Source organism: Sitophilus oryzae, unplaced genomic scaffold, assembly GCF_002938485.1.
Source record: "Sitophilus oryzae breed Bouriz unplaced genomic scaffold, Soryzae_2.0 scaffold_499_pilon_pilon, whole genome shotgun sequence".
Taxonomy (NCBI): Eukaryota; Metazoa; Arthropoda; class Insecta; order Coleoptera; family Curculionidae; genus Sitophilus; species Sitophilus oryzae.
In genome coordinates, this window is record NW_022147083.1 from 1,455,383 (window position 1) to 1,475,770 (window position 20,388).

Genomic DNA, 20,388 nt, shown 5'->3' on the forward strand with positions numbered 1-20,388 from the left:
GCGATAAAAAGCAAGGTTTTCGAGTTATTTATAAAAATTGGCAAAAATATGCAGTTTTTAGATGAAAAATCAACATTTTCAATCCTAAATAACTAAGAAAATATTAATTTTCTGAAAAAATGTTATAGAACATTTTAAATAATGGCGAAAATTATGAAGTTTTTAGATGAAAAATCAACATATTCAATCCTAAATAACTAGGAAAATATTAATTTTCTGAAAAAATGTTATAGAACATTTTTGCTTAGAATTTATCACTTTATTGATTTTTGTAATTAAAACGGGTGATTTATTTGTCACTCCCGAGAAGGGGTGGTACTCACCCCCAGGGTGAAAATACACATCGCTACTGTGTACCTTTTGTTTCTTACATATATCTCTATTCACTGTTAAATGTCACGTCAATCGGTGCAGGTGTTTAGAATTCGGACCCTAAAACCCTTGCTTACTGGCCTATTATAGTGTGTCTTTTAAATGCCCATTTTCATCATCCATATTATACAACCCAAAACTTTTATATCGTCTAGGCAAATTTTATTAGAAGTAATATAAAACAATAATTTACCTAATATTTTACTATATTGATAGAAATAACAGCAGACACATTATTTTTGATTTTTATTATAGTCTTTCTTGTACCCTTATTATTTTACAAATATTGCACCTGACTTATGACTAGATAAATGTCTCATTTGTTCTTCGTTCAATAATATTCCTTTTATACATGATATTCTCATATTTTTGGAATATACACACATACATAACATATAATGGCATTATATTTTGATATTATGTAAAACATAAGTAGTGCATAATGTTTATTAAAATGGATTTTTTATTCCACTTTCAATATGTATTCAGGAGGTAAGACCTTTGATGATATAAGACTAATATAGACTTAACTACGTTTGTATAACTGATATACGTTTGACTGATTTTTAAAGAAAATATTCAAGGTGTATGAAGAATTTATTTTGATAATATAATATTTGATATGATGACTGTATGTAGTGTAAATGGTCTCTACTATAAAAATAGTTTTTAATATTACGCATCATAAATAGAACGTATGTATGACTTGGTAAGTTAGTTTTTTCTTCTATAAAATTAATAACCATATGCTTATGATCACAATATCTATCAATTCTGTAAGTGGTTTGCAATTGATTTTCAAGTAATATTTAAATTGCTTGATCTTTCGTTAAAATCCATTTCATCAGCGTCGTCGTCTGCAAATCGTATTTCGTCGAGTACATTGCTGTCCACGCTTGGTGACTTTTCCACTTTAGTTTCCTTCTCCATATCTGGTTTCCAGGGTTTCAACTTTCTTGGAAATTCGTGAAGTTGTATGGTTACTTGCCTATTATTCTTCAGCGGCTCCGTCTCGTTTAGGAACCTGTTGTCGATATGGTTTGGTGGTGCAGTGTTTTGAATTAGACCTAGAAATAGTGAAGTAAGTATAAAACTATATATACAATTTATTATTTTTATTTTTAAATTATTTACTGGATACATGTATGTAATAATACTATTCGAAATGTTTTAAAAATTTTTAATTATTAGATTATTCGTTTTAGTGACTATAACCCTGAGCACCAAAAGAACTAACAACTTGACATATAATATAATTGACATATACAGGGTAGCGCACCTCATTCGCCTCATTTGATTATACGAGAACGGAAAGATATAGAAACAGAATATTTTATGGGGTATATGTGGGAAGGAAATGTGCATAATTTAAAATTATTTTCAAATGTACTGGATGCGTCAGAACCATACCAAGTTATATTTTTTTCTTATGGAACACCCGGTATTTTATTTAATTTTTGTATTCTTGGGCATAAAATAAGGCATTTATTATAAGGGTTTAATATGTTTAAATGCTTTGGTTTTTCAGATATTTAAAGATATTTAAATATGCATGCTATACAGGATCCGGCAATAGTGCGTCGGGCATCTGTAGCTCATAGAATAAAATACTTGAGAATTTTGTTTTAGCGGAAACCTAAAGTATGTACCAGGATATATTTCAGGAAAATATTTTAACTTCTATAGGGTGGCTCAAAAAACTGTGAGTGGACCTGGATGATTTTTTTTAATGGAACACCCTGTATATTATTGCATTTTTGGATTCCTTTCAGATCACTTTACAAACACCTAAGATATAAATAAATATATTTCGATAGTTTCAGAGATATAAAAAAATAAATCAAAAATATATATTTTTCAGCTCTTCTTAAAAAAATTATTAAAAATACAAGAACTGTTCTGAAATCAAAACTATATTAGGTATTTACTTTAGATGGTCTATTCTTACTTTGCTATAAATATGGTAATCGTAAATCCTACAGGATGTTCAATATTCTACGTCAAACTTTCTAAAATATAAAATATGTTTTTTTTTGTTTTTTTAAATGGAACACCCTGTATATTATTTTTTTATTAGATGGAGAGTGTAAAAATGAACATTTTTCGTATTTAGAGTATTTCAAAATTCTTAACGGTTTCGCAGATACACGCAGTATTATTTCATATGGCGCTTTCAATGGTAAAATACGAGAGAAAAATCATTGGGTGTCTTTGATAAAAATTTACTGTGGAAAATGCCATATGAAATATAAAACCGCAAATATCTACGAAACCGTTAAGAATTTTATGATTGTAAATACAAAAAATGTTCATTTTTTAATTCTCCGTCTATCGAAAGAATAATATACAGGGTGTTCCATTTAAAAAAACGAAGAAAAATTATTTTATATTTTAGAAAGTTTGGCGTAGAATTTTGAACATCCTGTATAATTTACGATATTCATATTTATAGCAAAGTAAGCACAGACCATCTAAAGTAAATACCTAATATAGTTTTGATTTCAGAACAGTTCTTTTATTTTTAATAATTTTTTAAGAAGGGCTGAAAAATATATATTTTTGATTTATTTTTTAATATCTCTGAAACTAACGAAATATATTTATTCATATCTTAGGGTTATGTAAAGTGATCGGAAAGAAAGCCAAAAATGCAATAATATACAGGGTGTTCCATTTAAAAAAAATCATCCAGGTCCACTCACACTTTTTTGAGCCACCCTATAGAAGTTAAAATATTTTCCTGAAATACATCCTGGTACATACTTTAGGTTTGCACTTAAACAAAATTCTCAAGTTTTTATTCTAGGAGCTACAGATGCCCGACGCACTATTGCCGGACCCTGTATAAATAAGTTTGTCAACACCCTGTACATTACTTTTCAGAGTTAATTCTTGTGCTGACTTTAAAACCAAGCTTTACTAAAGAATTTTATTGCTTTCTTAAATGTATACAGGGGCATCACTAATTGCTGGTCTTTTTTAAATATTTATTTTACATAAAAACTTCGTTATATTCACTATGCCTTTTTTAAAATCAATCGAAGCAAATTTAAATTCTTTTTCAAACTACATTAGGGTTTCCTATACTAATCTGGCTCAGATTTTGAATAAGAAGCGATTTTCAATAAAATGGCAATCAAGATGACTGGTGTCGCCATGGTAATTTGCTAGTTACGTTTATTAGCTATTTTCAAAATCGTTTATTTATTAGTTTATGGACTTTATTTATATTTATAACAATTCACTTTTATCTATTTTTGCACACTGCCTCTCTACATATACCCATAAAAAAATTGTTATTATATCTTTCCGTTTTCGTATAATCAACCGAGGCGTATGCGTGCGTCACCTTGTATAATACACAAGGTGTGTGAAATTAAATAAATAAATAATTTCTGTATTTTTTATGTGCTACGTATACGCAAATAGTGATTGAACAATATAAAAATATTTCGTGTTTTTAACTAGGTAATTAAAAATATTCATAATTCATTTGTATATGATTTACCAATCCAATCCATAATGTACCAACAGGTATCCTTAACTTATTCTATTCGAATCAACGTAAAATAAAATTTAATGTAATGTACGCAATACAATGTAAAATAAAGTTATGAAGGCATTTGCTCCTAGGTATTCATATTAATTTCAGTGGTTTAAAAACGGTAGCTGCTTGAGGAACTGGACAACAAAATTATTTTAGCTTTTATTTTTATTGATATATTTGTACGATATTATATGTATGGATTACTGTATCTTTACATTTGAAATAAAATGTCAAAACCAAACTAACTCTAAAGGAACAAGTTTGTCAAAATTGCCTAAAACTATTTACAAATAATTACTGTTGTTTATGAATATATCTCAGAAAATGATTCTGAAATTATTACACCAATTTAAAATATTTATTATTCATAATTCCTTGGTCTATCATTCACCAATCCTTGATTTTTTTGGATATTTATGATTGAACTAAATATAATGTATAAACTAAATAACATGTATTCTTAAATTATTCGATTCGAATCAACGTTAGGTATAGTAACATAACAAATTAAAATAAACCTATGAAAGCAGCTGCTCCTAGGCATTCATATATAGTATTTTTAATACCTATTTAGAGGTACCAATCGTTTTAGTAACTTAACGTATGTGGCTTCTTAAACCATCTGAACCCGCATGAAAAACTGGAACTTTTAGTGCTTCAGACGCTTTTTGAATTGCCTTAAATCAAGATCCTAAATCGTTTTGAAAATAGTTTACTACATTAAGCATAAGTTTTTTAGATTCATCAGAATATCGCATTTTTATATCTTATTTTGCGTTATGACATTAACATGAAATCAAAATTTGACGTAACTTCAAAAACGTGACATCTAATTGATTAATGACATCTTCAATTGATTTATTAATAATAAATAAGGATGGTGTTATTCTAAATGGGTATTAAAAATACTATACATTTCTGTGGTTTAAAATGAATATTTTTGTATTTAAAATTAATATTACAGCAATTTATATGTTACGGTTAATGTCCGGGTAATGTCGACATTACCCGGTTAATCTCGAGCATAACACACAACAAAACAACCAAAAACATAACCTAACCCAAACATTAACATGTTAATGTCGACATTAACCGGACATCGGACTTTAATCGTAACATATATATAGTTATGAATATACAGGGTGCTACAAATTCCGGGTACGAGCAAACCTGGTGAAATTGGGGCAAAGTTGCGCCTTGGGATGTTGCACCAAGAGACCATCAAGAAAGTTCCAAAAATTTTAAGGATTGCTGAATTTTTTTTGAAAATCACTTTTATTTTATTCTGTCGTTAGTTTTTAGAAAATCCAAAAAGTAATTGCATATTCTCATAGGCACTTTATCAAAGCTACCTGAGAGTATTTTTAGATTTTATAGAATATTATTTTTAGAATAAGGACTTTTTATTTCAGGTTTTTAAAGATTTCGGTCTCTCGCACAACGGTATGCCACACTTATTTTTTTTTGTTTTGGGCACTTATTTAAACTACTTTCAAGTCCGGCTCTGTTTTTTATTATTTAATCTATTTATCCATACAATACTGATGAGCTATAAAAAACTTAACGATGAAGTGTGGTAAAACACTGAATACGGAAAATCAAATACAGTAAAATAATAAAAAATAATATTAAAATGAATAATATAAATAGAATATAATATAACCAATCAAACAATTTCCGTAGAAGATGGATTGAAAATGGTTAAGCAGAGTATAATGGCCAGCGAGGTTCCTGGACCTGTCGCCAAGGGAAGAAGGAGTTGTAGAAGATGATTAATTTATAATAATTACACTTAATATTATGCATATTATTAGATGGTACATTGAGATTTCAAATTCATAATACAAAAAGTTAAAAATAACATCTTTAAATTGCAGATATGGAGATTATTTAATTGAATCTTTTAGTTGGCTCGCTATTCCTTATAGTCAATGTTAATAGCGCTCATCAATAGTAAAGTAAAGTAAAGATTTCAGTTAACGCTTCCTTTTTGCTGCCAGGGGCCTACATTGTTTACGCGGAATCCGAACCGCGGTCCTCGGCCATATTATGGTCAGTGGCCTACCGACTTAGGAAGTGTCTAAATTAACTCTTACTCACGAGATATCCGATCTCATCCGGCCTCGAACCGGCATGAATGAGCAGTGTGTATTAATAGATTTTACACTTTTCCCTTAGACAACAGCACGATACAGAGTTTCGAACCGGTCACCCGTCCATCCACCAGTATCGTCTTACGTCGCTTAACTTCGGTGTTCTAATGGGAACCGGTGTTTCAACGTAGCTAGGCCGTTGCCGCTCATCAATAGAGTTTCGATGAATACAATCAGGTTAAATAATTTTAAAAAAACCAGAGCAAGATGATATTATTTTAAATAATCATTAAATAGTGTTGTTGTTATTAAAGTGTCCAAATCAAAAAAAAATGTAAAGATTATATCGGAATTCTGCTGTAATTCAATATTTGATTTAAATAATCAGAATACTCACCGTGCACTAGTGGGTGCACAATTCTCTTTTTCTTCACTTTAGGTGAACAAACTGACGTACTCTCACTCACTGATCTTCTTCTCGGTTTAGGAAGTAGCGATTCTTCTTCTGGAGATTCTTTATTACTTCCAGGATCTATGTAGACTCTAGGACGAATGTCTGTCATTTCAAGACATTGTTGATCTTCTTGAGGAAGTATCTCCCCTGTTTCATCTAGTGGAGGTATCCACACTAAAAATGCCGGATCCATACCTAATAAACCATAGTTATTGTGATAAATATTTAATATACAGTTAGCGCATATTGATTTAAAGAAAAATATAGACATCTCTATATAAATTAATATACCGGGTGTCTCTCAAAAGTGGCTCACCCCTGTAACTTTTTTTATTTTTTCTGATAAAAAACGAGATTTGGTATGACATAAACTAGGATTGATTGACGTATTCAATTCTTTTCGGTCACTTTCTTTCTGTTTCACCGGAAATGACAACTTTTGATTTTTAAACGACACACTCGGTATTTTTTTACATTATTCGATAAAAATAGACGCTCTGAATAGAATGACATATCATATGTCAGCTTTTTTGACATTTGTGCTTAAATCAAAATTGTATTTTAAATTTCAATCTACAGTGCCATGGCTGTGTTTAAAAACACTAATTTTTAATCAAGGAGCCTAGAAAAAATAGATTTGATCGTCTAATGTTTTTAGTATCTTGTCCTGGCCGGTAAAAGATGCCCAAATCGTATTTTTAGTCATATCTCAATTTTCTCAAACGGAACAAGGGTGGCTCATTAGCGTATTTGAAAAAGGCATTTTTTACGAATAAATTGGCACCGCACACTTGGTATTTCGAGTCAAATTGTCGTTATGAACCGCATGTTACGATTTCAAATAAACCATATGCGGAAATGTCAAAAGTTGACAAATGATATGTCATTCTATTCAAAGTATCATTTTTTATCGAATGAAGTAAAAAAATTCCGAGGGTGGCATTTGAAAATCAAAAGTTATAGTCATTTCCGATGAAACATGAAGTGACTAAAAACAATTTAATACGTCAATCAATCCTAATTTATGTCATATACGAACATACCAAATCTGTTGTTTTTATCAGAAAAAATAAAAAAAAATATAGAGGTGAGCCCCTTTTGAGACGCACCCGGTATATATAGTAGATTTATTAGGCAAATTTACTCTTTTCTAGCAAAAATTATATTACCTATATACTTTAAGAGCACGAACTTCGTGAATAAGATATTGCCATCTGCAATACTTTTCACAATGTAACAATTTAACAAAGGACAATCTAACATGTAGATAAAGCAATGATCAGAAAGATCTGAAATATATATCTGGGGATTATGAAAACGATTGTTTTGATAGAAGTTTTCAATCTTTGAAAGGTTGATAACTCAAAATCTAATCGTAAAGTTTGTAAATAGAAAACAAGTTTTACAACTTTGCTGTGGTCGGTTCGTCTTAAAAACAATTAAGGAGGATCTACCAGCACAATGTGCAGAGTACAGACCTGCATAGATACATATCGGCACAGATAAAATATTATGTCTGTGATACTTTTGACATTTTTGCATATGATTTATTTGAAATTGCAACATGTGGTATCAAATTATTCGTAAAAAATGGTTTTTCCAAATATGCTAATGTGCCACACTTGTTCCATTTGAAAAAATTGAGATATGATTAAAAATACGATTTAGGAAGTTAGAAAAACAGAAGAAAAACATTAAAGAAAAAAAAACAATTAGAAAAACATTAGAAGATCAAAACTATTTTTCCAAGGCTCCTTGATTAAAACTTAGTGTTATTAATACCGCCATGGCACTCTAGATTGAATTTTGAAATACGATTTTTTAAAGCAAAAATGTCAGAAGTTGGCATATGATATGTCATTTTATTCAGAATGTCACTTTCTATCGAATGTCGAATAAAGTAGAAATATACCGAGGGTGCCATTTAAAAATCAAAAGTGAAACACAAAATCAAAAGAAGAAAAACATTTCCGGTGAAACAGGAAGTGATCAAAACAATTATTGAATATATCAATCAATCCTAATTTACTAACATATTAAATCTCGTTTTTTTAACTGAAAAAAAGTTATAGAGATGAGCCACATTCAAGACGCATCCGGAATAGATACCAAGCCTTAATGACTAGAATGAAGATTAATATTTTTTTGATTTTAGGAAACAAAGTTACTTAGGAATATCATAATTGAAAGATAAGACTAAGAACCACAGCAATTCTGACTTCTGCCTTACTCTGTAAACAAACAAAAACAACTAAACTGGAAAAATTCTCCAAATAATAGATGTAAAAATGCTGGTTAAAAATGATACCTTATACAAAATATTTTGATAAATTTATCGAGTTACCTAAGTATGATCCGGGAGCTGCACCAGCATTAACTACATTATAGTCATAATAATCAATTTCAAGGTCGTTATCAGGGCCCACTATTGAAAACTCTGAACCACCAGGGCCTGCTAATAATTTCTCCCGATTTTTCTTATCTTTGGTTGCTTTCGCATTGGTTGACCTTATAGTTGCAGTACTAACCATACTAGCAGCTGAAGAATAACAACCCTAAAATGTATTATTAACATAAGCTATATATTTTAAAATATTAGTTAGTGATATTTGTTTAATATTATTTAAAGACACTACTTATTAACCTTAAAATAATTTTTTACGTTAGCATTTTTTTAATTAAAATATGCTATAAAAGTGCTCAGGTGAAGTTCAGAACACAAAGCGGAGACAAAATGAAAATATAAAATTGTTCAAAATGTGAATAAGTGTTAATAGAGTGCTAAACATTTCAACGTAGTTATTTTTGGTCCACCTTCTTTTGCAGATTTAAAGATTAGACCACTAAATTAATTTTGCAATTTTAATTAAAAACTAAAAATGCTACTATATAATAGCGTTTTTATTAATATGTTTTGTGTATCTAGTTAAAACAAAATATTTTTTTCAAACGTTACAAAAATATTCATTTTTGCGTCGTGATTGACAATATAAAAACGTCATTTCAACGCTTAGGCATAAACCGAGGCATAAACGTAAAGTTCATTATTGAACTGACATAAAGTGTCAAATTGTGTTACTTACAAGTGTTACTAACAAGGAATTACTTTTAAATATTTTCTTATACACTCCAAAATGCAAAAAATGCAACAGAATTTTTTTTCGTCCCGTTTAAAATGTTATATTTTTAGTCCTATTTTCACGAATGTTTTATCAAACTGTATATAAATCCATCAACTTTAATTATTCATAAACTTAGTTTTGCATAAACTTTATACTTTATACAGGGTTAATTGAAGGGTTATTTTTACCCTAACTTTAAAACACCTTGTGCAATAATTTCGTCAGTAACCTAGTTTTCCTAAAACATGATTTTTCAATCAGAATCATGTCTCCTGAGCCTCATGTCAACACATGCATTGGGTAATTTTTAACAGCGAAATGAACTTGCCACCAACAATTTGCAATTTTTTTTAACTCCCATCACTTTGTAATTTTTTAATATCACGAGGTTGTTTTGGTGACTATTGTCGTAATGCCATATCGACACTGCATTATAACTCTATATTAAAATTTAAGAAACTTTAAAAAGTTATTATTCAGACTTGCTTTTATAAAATATGGTAGCACTAACAGAACTAAGGATATTAAAAAAAACATAACTGTAATAACTAACTGACAAACAAAGAAAAATTTGTGAAAAAAAACACTAATACTTTGTATTGCCTTCCCCGGTTGCTATAACTGTGTGTAGACGTCGGTTCATACTACCAATAAGGCTGCAAATATATTTTGTTATTCCCAAAAAAATCCTGTATGGGTATTTCGCCACTCCTGCAAGAAAATCTACAAAATAAAATAATTATTTTTTGTAAACACTTCTGCGATAAACCTAAACGGACGCTGCTTGTCAGAATTTATGTTTACGGTAATACAAATTTGCCTAACAAAGCAAAAAAAAATGCTTAACGTTTCGGAAAGTTATCTCTTTCCGTCGTCGGAAGCAAAAAATATAAAGAATAAAGAAAAAAAACTATTTAAAATATTTAAATTCAACTATTCGAGAACACTTTCCTTTTTTTAAAACAGATACGTCTACAAGAAACCGTTGACGTTCTACCAATACGTTAATACCCATACAGGATTTTTTTGGAAAGATGAATCCGCCACATAGGTATAGATATTTTTTATTTTGTTATGTTTTCCCATTCTTCTTCAAAGACCAAGAGAATGTTCATAATGTTCGCCATCTTCAACAAGATCAATGACTTTTGCACAATCTTCGACACTAAAAACCATATACAATCGTACACAATAGTCACCAAAACTACCTCGTCATTATGAAGAATAAGAAAATTTATTTTGCTCTTAAAAATTAGCCAAGGCCATGTGTTGCCATGAGTCAAAAAACAAAATATTCAGAAGACATAGTTCTGACCTTTGACTAAGAAGACTAAGGAAGGAGCATAATGCTATCCATGTATTCATGCATGGTGGGCGGAAAAAGCACTCTAGGGTGGGGATCCTTGACAGTTCTGTTTGACGATTCATTTGACACATTTGAATTTGATTTGAAATTTTGTGGATTTGTCAGTCTTTACGAAACTTATTTTATGTTATTTATTATTTATTCTACTACTGATAGTTGTATAAAGGTAGTAAATCTAGATGGAAATTGTGGCAGAACTTAAATTAACAGTGACACTATCGCGATTTATCGAAAAAGACTCTAAAATAGTTGGTTGTGTAGCGTGCGGTAGATCTCGGCAAAAATTGAGTGAAATAATGGAACAACTTTTCGCTAGTAAGTGACTATATAATATACATACGTGTAGTAAACCGATCATTTATGAAATTCACTTAAATTAACTAAATTATATATTTTTCTTGCATTTTAGCTTTTATTTATTCCTTGTCAAAGATTAGATGTCAAAGAATTTAGATACGTTAATTTGACTTACCTGCTTCAGTAGCGTATCGGATGTTTGTGTTAATAAATACTTATTATAACTTATCTATTTTTATTAGAATTATATATTTTTGTAACAATTTTAATAACTACCAACATTTATTCACAACGTAAAATAAAACAACAAATTATTGAGTCTACCCCACGTCTACCCTACATCATAGTTTTACATTTTTTAAATAAAATTAGAACGACACTGATAAACCGGAATTTAAGTCGGCCATATTTGAGGCCCATCGCGGTGTACCTAAGATTTTTGATATGCTCCTTCCTTAGTCTTCTTATTCAAAGGTTCTGACCGATAAATAATGTTTAGGAAAATTTCCTCAGAGTAAGAAACAATTCTTCGATTAAACTCTTTATAATAAGTAAAAATCTTAAGTTTATAATAAACTGAGTTTATAAATTAAAGCTGATATATTTATATTTAGTTTGCTCAAAAAATGAAGGAAATAGAGCTAAAAATAAAAAAAATATGTAATTTTAAACTTAACGAAAAATTTTCCCGTTGCGTTTTTTGCATCTGAGTGTAATTTGTAACGTTGTTAAAAAAAAATGTTCTATTCGGAGTAAAAATAACTTTTGATACCTCGCATGTAATGTCAAACATACAATCTCGCCACGAAAAGTGTTATTATTAAATCAATTTACTATTATGTATTATCTATGAACGTACAATGAAAAGTTTTTCATGATGATTGTAGTATTGTTATAAAAATAATATTTAAAAATATCCCGCCTTTACCATATATAAGATATAGTACACTATCCGTTTCCGGTAGGTGTATTCGCAGGCAGGGTACTGATGGTACGACATTGTAAATTTCTTCATTCTTTCTCCAAGCGTTGAAATAAACAAATCTAGTATTGAACTGTGTTTAACTCAACCCAGTAAAATCGCAATCAATCACGTGGTCCAAAACAGCACAATGATAATTTATATTTTTAGTCAAATTTCATTTCAGCGAATAGCGGAAGTTATATTCCATAATTATTGTTTGTTTGTTTAATGATAGTAACTATGTGTTTTTAAGAATATTTACATTAAATTTGAACCAAAGTGTCAATTATATTTCACAAAAAGTATTCGAATAGGGTTAGTGTAACAGTTTCGTTGCCACATTGTTAAGCACTATTTACCTCGAATTAAAGTATGTACAAATGCAGTAGTGCATGTGCTCAAACAAAAGAAAATAAAAATAATGTGTAATATGTGTGATTTTTAGTAAGTCTCATGACAACAAAAAATAATAAAATAATACTTCACCGGGTCACTTTTACAGCAAATGTCCTCATCGCTCACGTTTGTTAAGGTAGCATTACTGATCCGCCTCAGCATTTCCATTCCCACTGGAGTTGGCGAAGATATTTTTTCACTGCATCTATCCTTTTCACTGTTGGTTGAAGATCTACGAATAATTCTCCATTCTCCTCGAGGTGATGTGGGTAAACTACTTGTGGGTGTTATTTCGTCAGATTCTGGATTAGCTAATGTTGGCATTGTTGAAGTAATTGTTTCCGTTGGAGCTGTCAGCGTGATAGTACTACCAGAGTAACATTCTTCTTCCCCCTTTCTAAATAGTATATTTATTATAAATTCTATGAATAGTTTTCTTTTAGTGTTATTTTTATTTATTTAAATTGTTTTGCTTGTACCTTTTTGTACTTTTTATTTTTTTTTTCTTTTTTCGATTTTTCAAAATTAGAAAAAAAACAATGAGCTGAAAAATTCAGTGAGTGAAAAATATAGAGTGCTAATATCTCACCGATACTTGGGAATGGAGAATGGTTCCCATCTTTACGAAAAACAAAACAATTTATTTTTACTTTTTTTCTTTTTTCGATTTCTCGAAATTATAAAAGATAAAGGCAAGAAAATATTTATATTGTTCATTTTGATATGAAATATACTCTATGTTATTTTAAATAACGTAAAATGATGGTGGCTATAACAGCAATTTCTAATTCAACAAATCGTGCTTCCCTTTCTCACAATGAATTGAAAAAAATCGAAAATTTTAGTTCTCTAGTCCTTTAAAATTTAAACTAAGATATTTTTATTTTCCTAGAATATGAATAATAATACGAAGAATTGCAAAATACAGTATGCTAGAACCGGAGGAACTATGCTCCCATCCTATCAAGGAGCTGCATAAGTTAGTGCAGGGCACAGGGATAGGAGAATGGGTGCAGATATAGAAAGGGGACAAACACAATAGGCCTCACAGGTCGCAGTGTTTCCGGCCCCTTATTGTGAAAAAAAAACAGTATATTGTATGTATACAGGATGTTACAAATTCGAGGTACGAGCATTGGTATTTCGGAAACCTATGATACGAAGAAGGTTAAATTGAGGCAAAGTTGCGCCTTGGGATGTTCGCCAACATGCTAAAAGTTTCAAAAATTACAAGGATTGCTGAGTTTTTTGAAAAAAAAACGATTTTTTGAAAACCAATTTTATTTTTTTCCTGTCGTTACTTTTAGAAAATCAAAAAACTAATTGCACATTCTTATAGCCACTTTATCAGCGCTATCTGATAGTGTTTTTAGATTTTCAAATTAGCTGATAATTTGTGAGATACATAGGCCAACTTATTTTTTTTTAAATACGGACCTGCAGTTTTATTTGAGGTTTTGAAACAATTCAGTCTCTTGAGTACAACGATATGCCACACTATATATATATTTTTTGTTTTGTTTTGGATACTTTAACAACAACAAAACTGTTTAATTATTATTTAAAATAATTTCAAGTCCGACTCTGGATTTTTAAATTATTTAACCTTATTATATTTATCGCACCAATATTGATGAGCTTTAATTAACATTGAATAAGGAAAATCAATCCAATTGAAAGATTCAAATAAATATTATCCAGGCCAGCAATTTAAAAGATAGTACTTTTAACTTTTTTTGTGAATTTGAAATCTCAATGTACGATCTGATAATATGCATAATATTAATCGTGGTTATTATAAATAGGTATATCAACTTTTACAAACCAATTTCTCTACATAATCGAAAGGGTTTATTTATATACCACCCTCTCTATTGCACACATTTATTTTTCTTTCAATTTTTTTCCCGTTCAACAGATCTTCTTCTTATAGTTCCGAATGCATTTTGTACTCTTTGTTGTAAATGTTGAAGTGCGTATTGATTTCACTTTTACAAATGACGTCAAGTAATGCCCCCGCCCCTTGGCGAGGTCAAGAACCTCGCTGGCCATTATGCTGCTCCACCATTTCCAATCCATCAGCTTTTCCAATCCATCTTCTAGGGAAATGATTTGATTGTTTATATTATATTATATTTCTATTATTAATTTTATATTATTTTATTGTATTTGATTTTTCGCATTCAATGTCATGTCATTGTTAAATTGTAACTGTTGTTTTAAAGCTCATCAATATTGTAACAGTGAATAGATTAAATATTAAAAAATAAGCAGAGTCGGACTTGAAATTAGTTTAAATAAATTGTGTTTAAATGCCCGAAAAAAAGTGTGGCATATCGTTGTACCCAGGAGACAGAATTACTTTAAAATCTGAAATAAAAAATGCAGGTCCGTATTTATGAAATCAAGTTGGCCTATGTATCTCTCAAATTATCAGCTAATTTGAAAATCTAAAAAAAACTATCAGATATCCCTGATAAAGTGGCTATGAGAAAGTGCAATCAATCCGTTTTTTGATCTTCTAAAAAGTAACTACAGGAAAAACTAAAATTTATTCTCAAAAAAATCCGTTTTTTCCAAATAACTCAACAACCCTTGAAATTTTTAAAACTTTTTTGATGGTGTCTTGGTGAACATCCCAAGGCGCAACTTTGCCCCAATTTAACCATATTCGTATCTATTACGGTTAACGAGATACCAATGCTGGTACCTGGAATTTGTAGCACCCTGTATATTTGTTCAAGATTTTGTTTCTGCCATAAGTCACTGAATTCAACAAAGTAGGATTTCTGTAAATTACTATTTTCAGTTTCCTCGAAAGGTCGTTGTGTTTTATGTAACCCATGCTTTTTCTAATCCATTTTTATTAATTTCCCAAAGCTGTAGTCTATATAATGAATAACTTTGAATTTTGACCGTTTTTTTTACCAACATGGCAAATATAAAATCCCCCTGTCAAAAAAGTTACTGATATTCTTTTAATTGAGTGCCTGAACGAATCAGATAGGTAACTCTTTTTACTTTCGTGAAATAGAAAAGGAAAATTATAGAACAAGTGACAGTTCTTCCTCTTCTTGCAAAAATCAACACGAAATAATTGTCAAAAGTAAAATGTCATCAACTTTTGACATTTCTAAATATCAGACCAATACCGTCTCTAATAGAATAGCCTCGGAGCGAGATTTATGACGTCACGTTAGTTAGATACTACGGATTAATAAATATGTTGTAGAATACATGGAAAACATAATTATCCCTCGTATTTTTGGTTTGTATTTTAAAAATAATGATAATAATACTTATATGTAATAATTTACATATAAAATTACAGCGATCTTTATTTCATAGCCATCGCTGACGCCTTTTTTCTGTGATATTGTATTATCTGCAAATATAATTTTTCGAACATTAATACTTGCAAAATATACATATAAATTTTGTGAATGCAAATAATAATACATCACTATTAGTAGATATTGAATGTTTTTTGTTAAATTTGATCGATTTTCAAACCCCAAAATTTAAAATATATTTTACATTTTACCCATTATCTTATGTACCTATTCATGATTTGTATATTGTAAAACATTTGCTGCATTTGTATGGTTCATAGTTAATTTGCCAAAGTATTTATTACTACTTACTTACTACTTACTACTTATTACTATTACTTTTTACTATAAATAGGTATATATATATATATATATATATATATATATATATATATATATATATATATATATATATATATATATATATATATATATATATATATATATTGTATTTATTAACTGTATATTATGTATATTTCATGTAGACTATATCATTTTTAAAATACAAACCAAAAATACGAGGAAGAATTGTGATTTCCATGTTTTCTACAACATATTTATTAATCCGTAGTATCTAACTAGCGTGACGTCACAAATCTCGCTCCGAAGTTGTTCTATTAGAGACGGCATTGGGGGGAACTGTCAAATTCAAAGTTATTCGTTTCACAGACTATAGTGGAAAATTAGTTGAAAAATTCTTAGTAATAGCCTCTAGCACTTTTTTGATATAACAATAATATTTTTCTCTGTTTAATTGATACTTTTTACTTTTCACTGTATAGTATTTGATACCGTTATCTTCTTTTTGCAAAAATCGAAAAGTTAGATTAAAACTCTTAAGAAATAGATCATCTTAATACACAATTTTGTCTGCAAACGTCTGAGTCTTAGTTCATACTTACGCTAAAGTGACTTCTTCCTCTTGATCTTGATCGCAGTCTATCGATTCCCTTAGGCGGCTGTGTTTGTTCCTTCGAGTTTTCATATTCAAGGGCCGCATCCGGGTAAGGGAAATTACTTCCGATAAAAGTGTGGAATTGGACTGAGCTCTGGTCACTAACGGAAGACTCGTGCTTGAGGCTAAGGATTAAAAAAGAGAAATGTTCGGGTCTCTCAGTAATTTAATTAAAGCGGAAAATTGTTCTCTCTGAAAACCGCAACGGAACATACAGGGTGACCCAGGCTTCCGAAAAAGCTCTGTATTAGGATTTTGGTTTGCGATTTTCATTTCAATTTTTTATATAATATAGGGACAATGGTAACGCACATTTTAAAAATATTTTTGTCAACCTTCAGGGCGATTCAAACAAATTTTTAAACGAAAGTTCTATTTTTTATAGGTGTATAAACTATATTGCTGTATATTTTCAAACTCCGAGTGGTTCCGATACAGGGTGTTGAAGTTTCATTTATATTTCGATTTTTTTCTAAATAATTTCTGGAGTAACGTCAATATTTAGATAAAAAAATATTTCAAATTTATGATTTCAGTCTAATAACTATTTAGTCAACATGTTTTATTTATATCAATGACGACAGGTATTGATAAGTTCGATTCCAAATATCTCGAGAACCATTAATCGTACAGATTTTTACCAAGAGACCTCTTTTACGTAAAAAACGTCGTAAATGTTTTTTAATCAGTAGTTTTGGTTTGGCTCTTCAAACCAGTTAACAAACCTCTACAAGTAGGAGTCATATTGATATCAAAATAAAATTTATTACGCCAAAAAACTCCTAAACACCAATTTTGATCCAAGTTATTTCAGAAATTATTTAGAATAAATCGAAATAAAAATGAAACTTCGACACCTTGTATCTCCGAAAGTAAGCATACATTTATGCGAACTTACTTATTTTTATCTGCAGAATATGCTGGCGAAGTTTCCGGAATACATTCGGACCACTCTGTATATAGGAAATACTGTATGTGTGTGTTCTTCAAAATTCGGTCTACCAAAATTTGTGATCTTGTTTGATATATACGAATCAAAATTAATGCTCAAAACTAAGGGAGTTTCGGACTTCCATTGTCCTTATTTATTTGGCTTACACAACGTTTCGGTCAGAAGTATCACTGACCGTTATCAAGTGTGAACTAAACTAAATCCTAAAACTACTGAGCTTATATACTAGAGCCGAGAATTCACCCGTGATTTTGTTGGGTGCAGTCAAGCATGTTTTAAACTCGTTTAGTTTTAATACTGACTCATTGTCTACCAGATTCAAAGCAAAATTAATGTAGTTTTTTCTTCACTATTTTAAATGGAACAATCTGTATTTCGTTTAAGTAGACATAAAATAAGTTTAAAAATGGTTATAGTTCAAAAACCATTCGGTATAGTATATAACATTATGGTGTTTTTAGAACGGAAATTTAATAACAAATCCACTGAGTTAGAAAAATAATAGTATTCCCTTTAAAAATATACAATTTGGTTTAAAAAAATGGGTTCAAAAAAAATTTGTATGTTGAAAAAAATATTTTCAAAATATGCGTTTCCATTGCCTTGCGTTGCCATTGCATTCATGATATTAGGATATTAGACGCATACACACAAAAAATGGCAACAGGTTACAAACATTTATATATGCTACAAAAAAAAACAAGACATTAAATACTCTAAGCTTGCTCTCCACACCGATGTTTTTAAACGATTACGAATCGATTAGATCGCATTTACCGGCTTGGCGTATGAATTTTTTCACCGCACCGGGTATACTGCCAAAAGAAATAAAGCTGCTTTCAGAATAAAGTTGCCATAAGAAACAGAAACGAACAATGTGGGTTTTAATAACATAGCTGTAGATTAGTTCATTATACCTGCTGAGATACCCTGTAAATATGATCACAATAATTTTTAGAAATCAGACAGCTGTTATAATTGTTGAAAATATATTTTTATAATCATTTAAAATATACTTTAATTTTTGTTGAAATAATATTTAGATGTTTTATTATTTTATGGAATATGTAAATATACAGGGTGGTCCGAACTGTATTTCGGAAACTTCAGCAGCATATTTTGCAGATAAAAATAAGTAAAAAAGTTCCTATAAATATATGTCCTAAAATGCTTAGATTCGGAGATACAGGGTGTAGAAGTTTCATTTTTATTTCGATTTTCTCCAAATAATTTATGAAGTAATGTAAATATTTGGATGAAAATTGGTGTCTGGGAGTTTTTTGATATGATAAATTTGATTTTGATGTCAATATGACTCCTACTTGTAGAGGGCGTCACCTACACATTTTTTAACTGGTTTGAAGAGTAATAACTTTTCGTCCACACCTGTAAAAAACTACTGAGTTAAAAAATATACATTTACGACATTTTTTACGTAAAAAAGGTCTCTTGGGAAAAATCGCTACGAGTAATGATTCTCGAGATATTTGGAATCGAAATTATCAATACCTGTCATCATTGACATAAATTAAACATGTTGACTATAGTTATTAGACTGAAATCATACATTTGAAATCTTTTTGTGTCAAAAGTTCAAAAGAAACTGTTTTATCGTCATTTTTTTGCAGAAAAATTTAGGATTAATTTAAAAAAATAAAAATTGCCCCAATTTATTATTTCAGTCAAATAACTATCTACTCAACTCGTTTATTTTTTTGCCAATAATGACATGTATTGACTATTTCCATTCTAAATATCTTGAGAACGGTTTGCGAACGGAACTCGTAGCGATCTTTACCAAGAGACATTTTTTACGTAAAAAGGTACGGAAATGTATAATCTTTCACCCAGTATTTTTATACAGATACGGACGAAAAGTTATTACTCTTCAAAACAGTTAAAACACATGTAGGTGGCGCCACCTACAAATGGGAGTCATACTGATATCAAAATCCAAATTTATCATGTCAAAAAACTCTCATACACCAATTTTCATCCAAATATTGACCTTATTTCAAAAATTATTTGGAAAAAATCAAAATAAAAATAAACTTCTATACCCTGTACCTACTACGATTTTTTTTACTTATTTTTGTCTGCAGAATATGCTGGCGAAGTTTCCGGAATACAGTTCGGACCACCCTGTATAATAACTAAAATTGTTTTTTAATGATACTACTTCTAAATTTTTTTGTAAAAATAACTTTTGGGTCGATTTGAAGTCTTTATTCAATGGCTGTCACTTTACTTTTTATCTTACCTGCTAAAGAATCATGATCTTCCGCTTCTGCAATATGATATTTCCTATATCTAACGGCGTATTGCATTCCCAACAGCACCGTTGCAATTATAAGGCCACTCAAGAAGAATATCGCAGCTATATGAACAGCAGTTAATTTCAATACTACTGCTGGAATAGCTGTGCTAATGCTGTGGGCCACCCGGATTTCCGTCATATTCAGCTTTATTAGTTCTGCAACAAAATCGACAACTGTAATTTAATGTAGTTTGTAGTAATTACTGTATACTTATAGAACT

The 20,388-nt window shown here is 29.9% G+C and overlaps 1 protein-coding gene across 1 annotated transcript in view; it reads right to left on the reverse strand.

Annotated features, from left to right (window-relative positions):
• Positions 1–396: 396 nt before the first annotated feature.
• Positions 397–20,388, reverse strand: part of LOC115886870 — a 145,625-nt gene continuing 125,633 nt past the window's right edge. Inside the window, exons 11-16 of the mRNA XM_030906195.1 lie at positions 20,111–20,323; positions 16,846–17,023; positions 12,702–13,008; positions 8,811–9,021; positions 6,410–6,661; positions 397–1,439 (exon numbers count right to left, since the gene is read on the reverse strand). Of these exons, the coding sequence (XP_030762055.1) occupies positions 1,171–1,439; positions 6,410–6,661; positions 8,811–9,021; positions 12,702–13,008; positions 16,846–17,023; positions 20,111–20,323 (1,430 nt within the window). The 3' untranslated portion in view covers positions 397–1,170. The remainder of the gene's footprint in view (positions 1,440–6,409; positions 6,662–8,810; positions 9,022–12,701; positions 13,009–16,845; positions 17,024–20,110; positions 20,324–20,388) is intronic.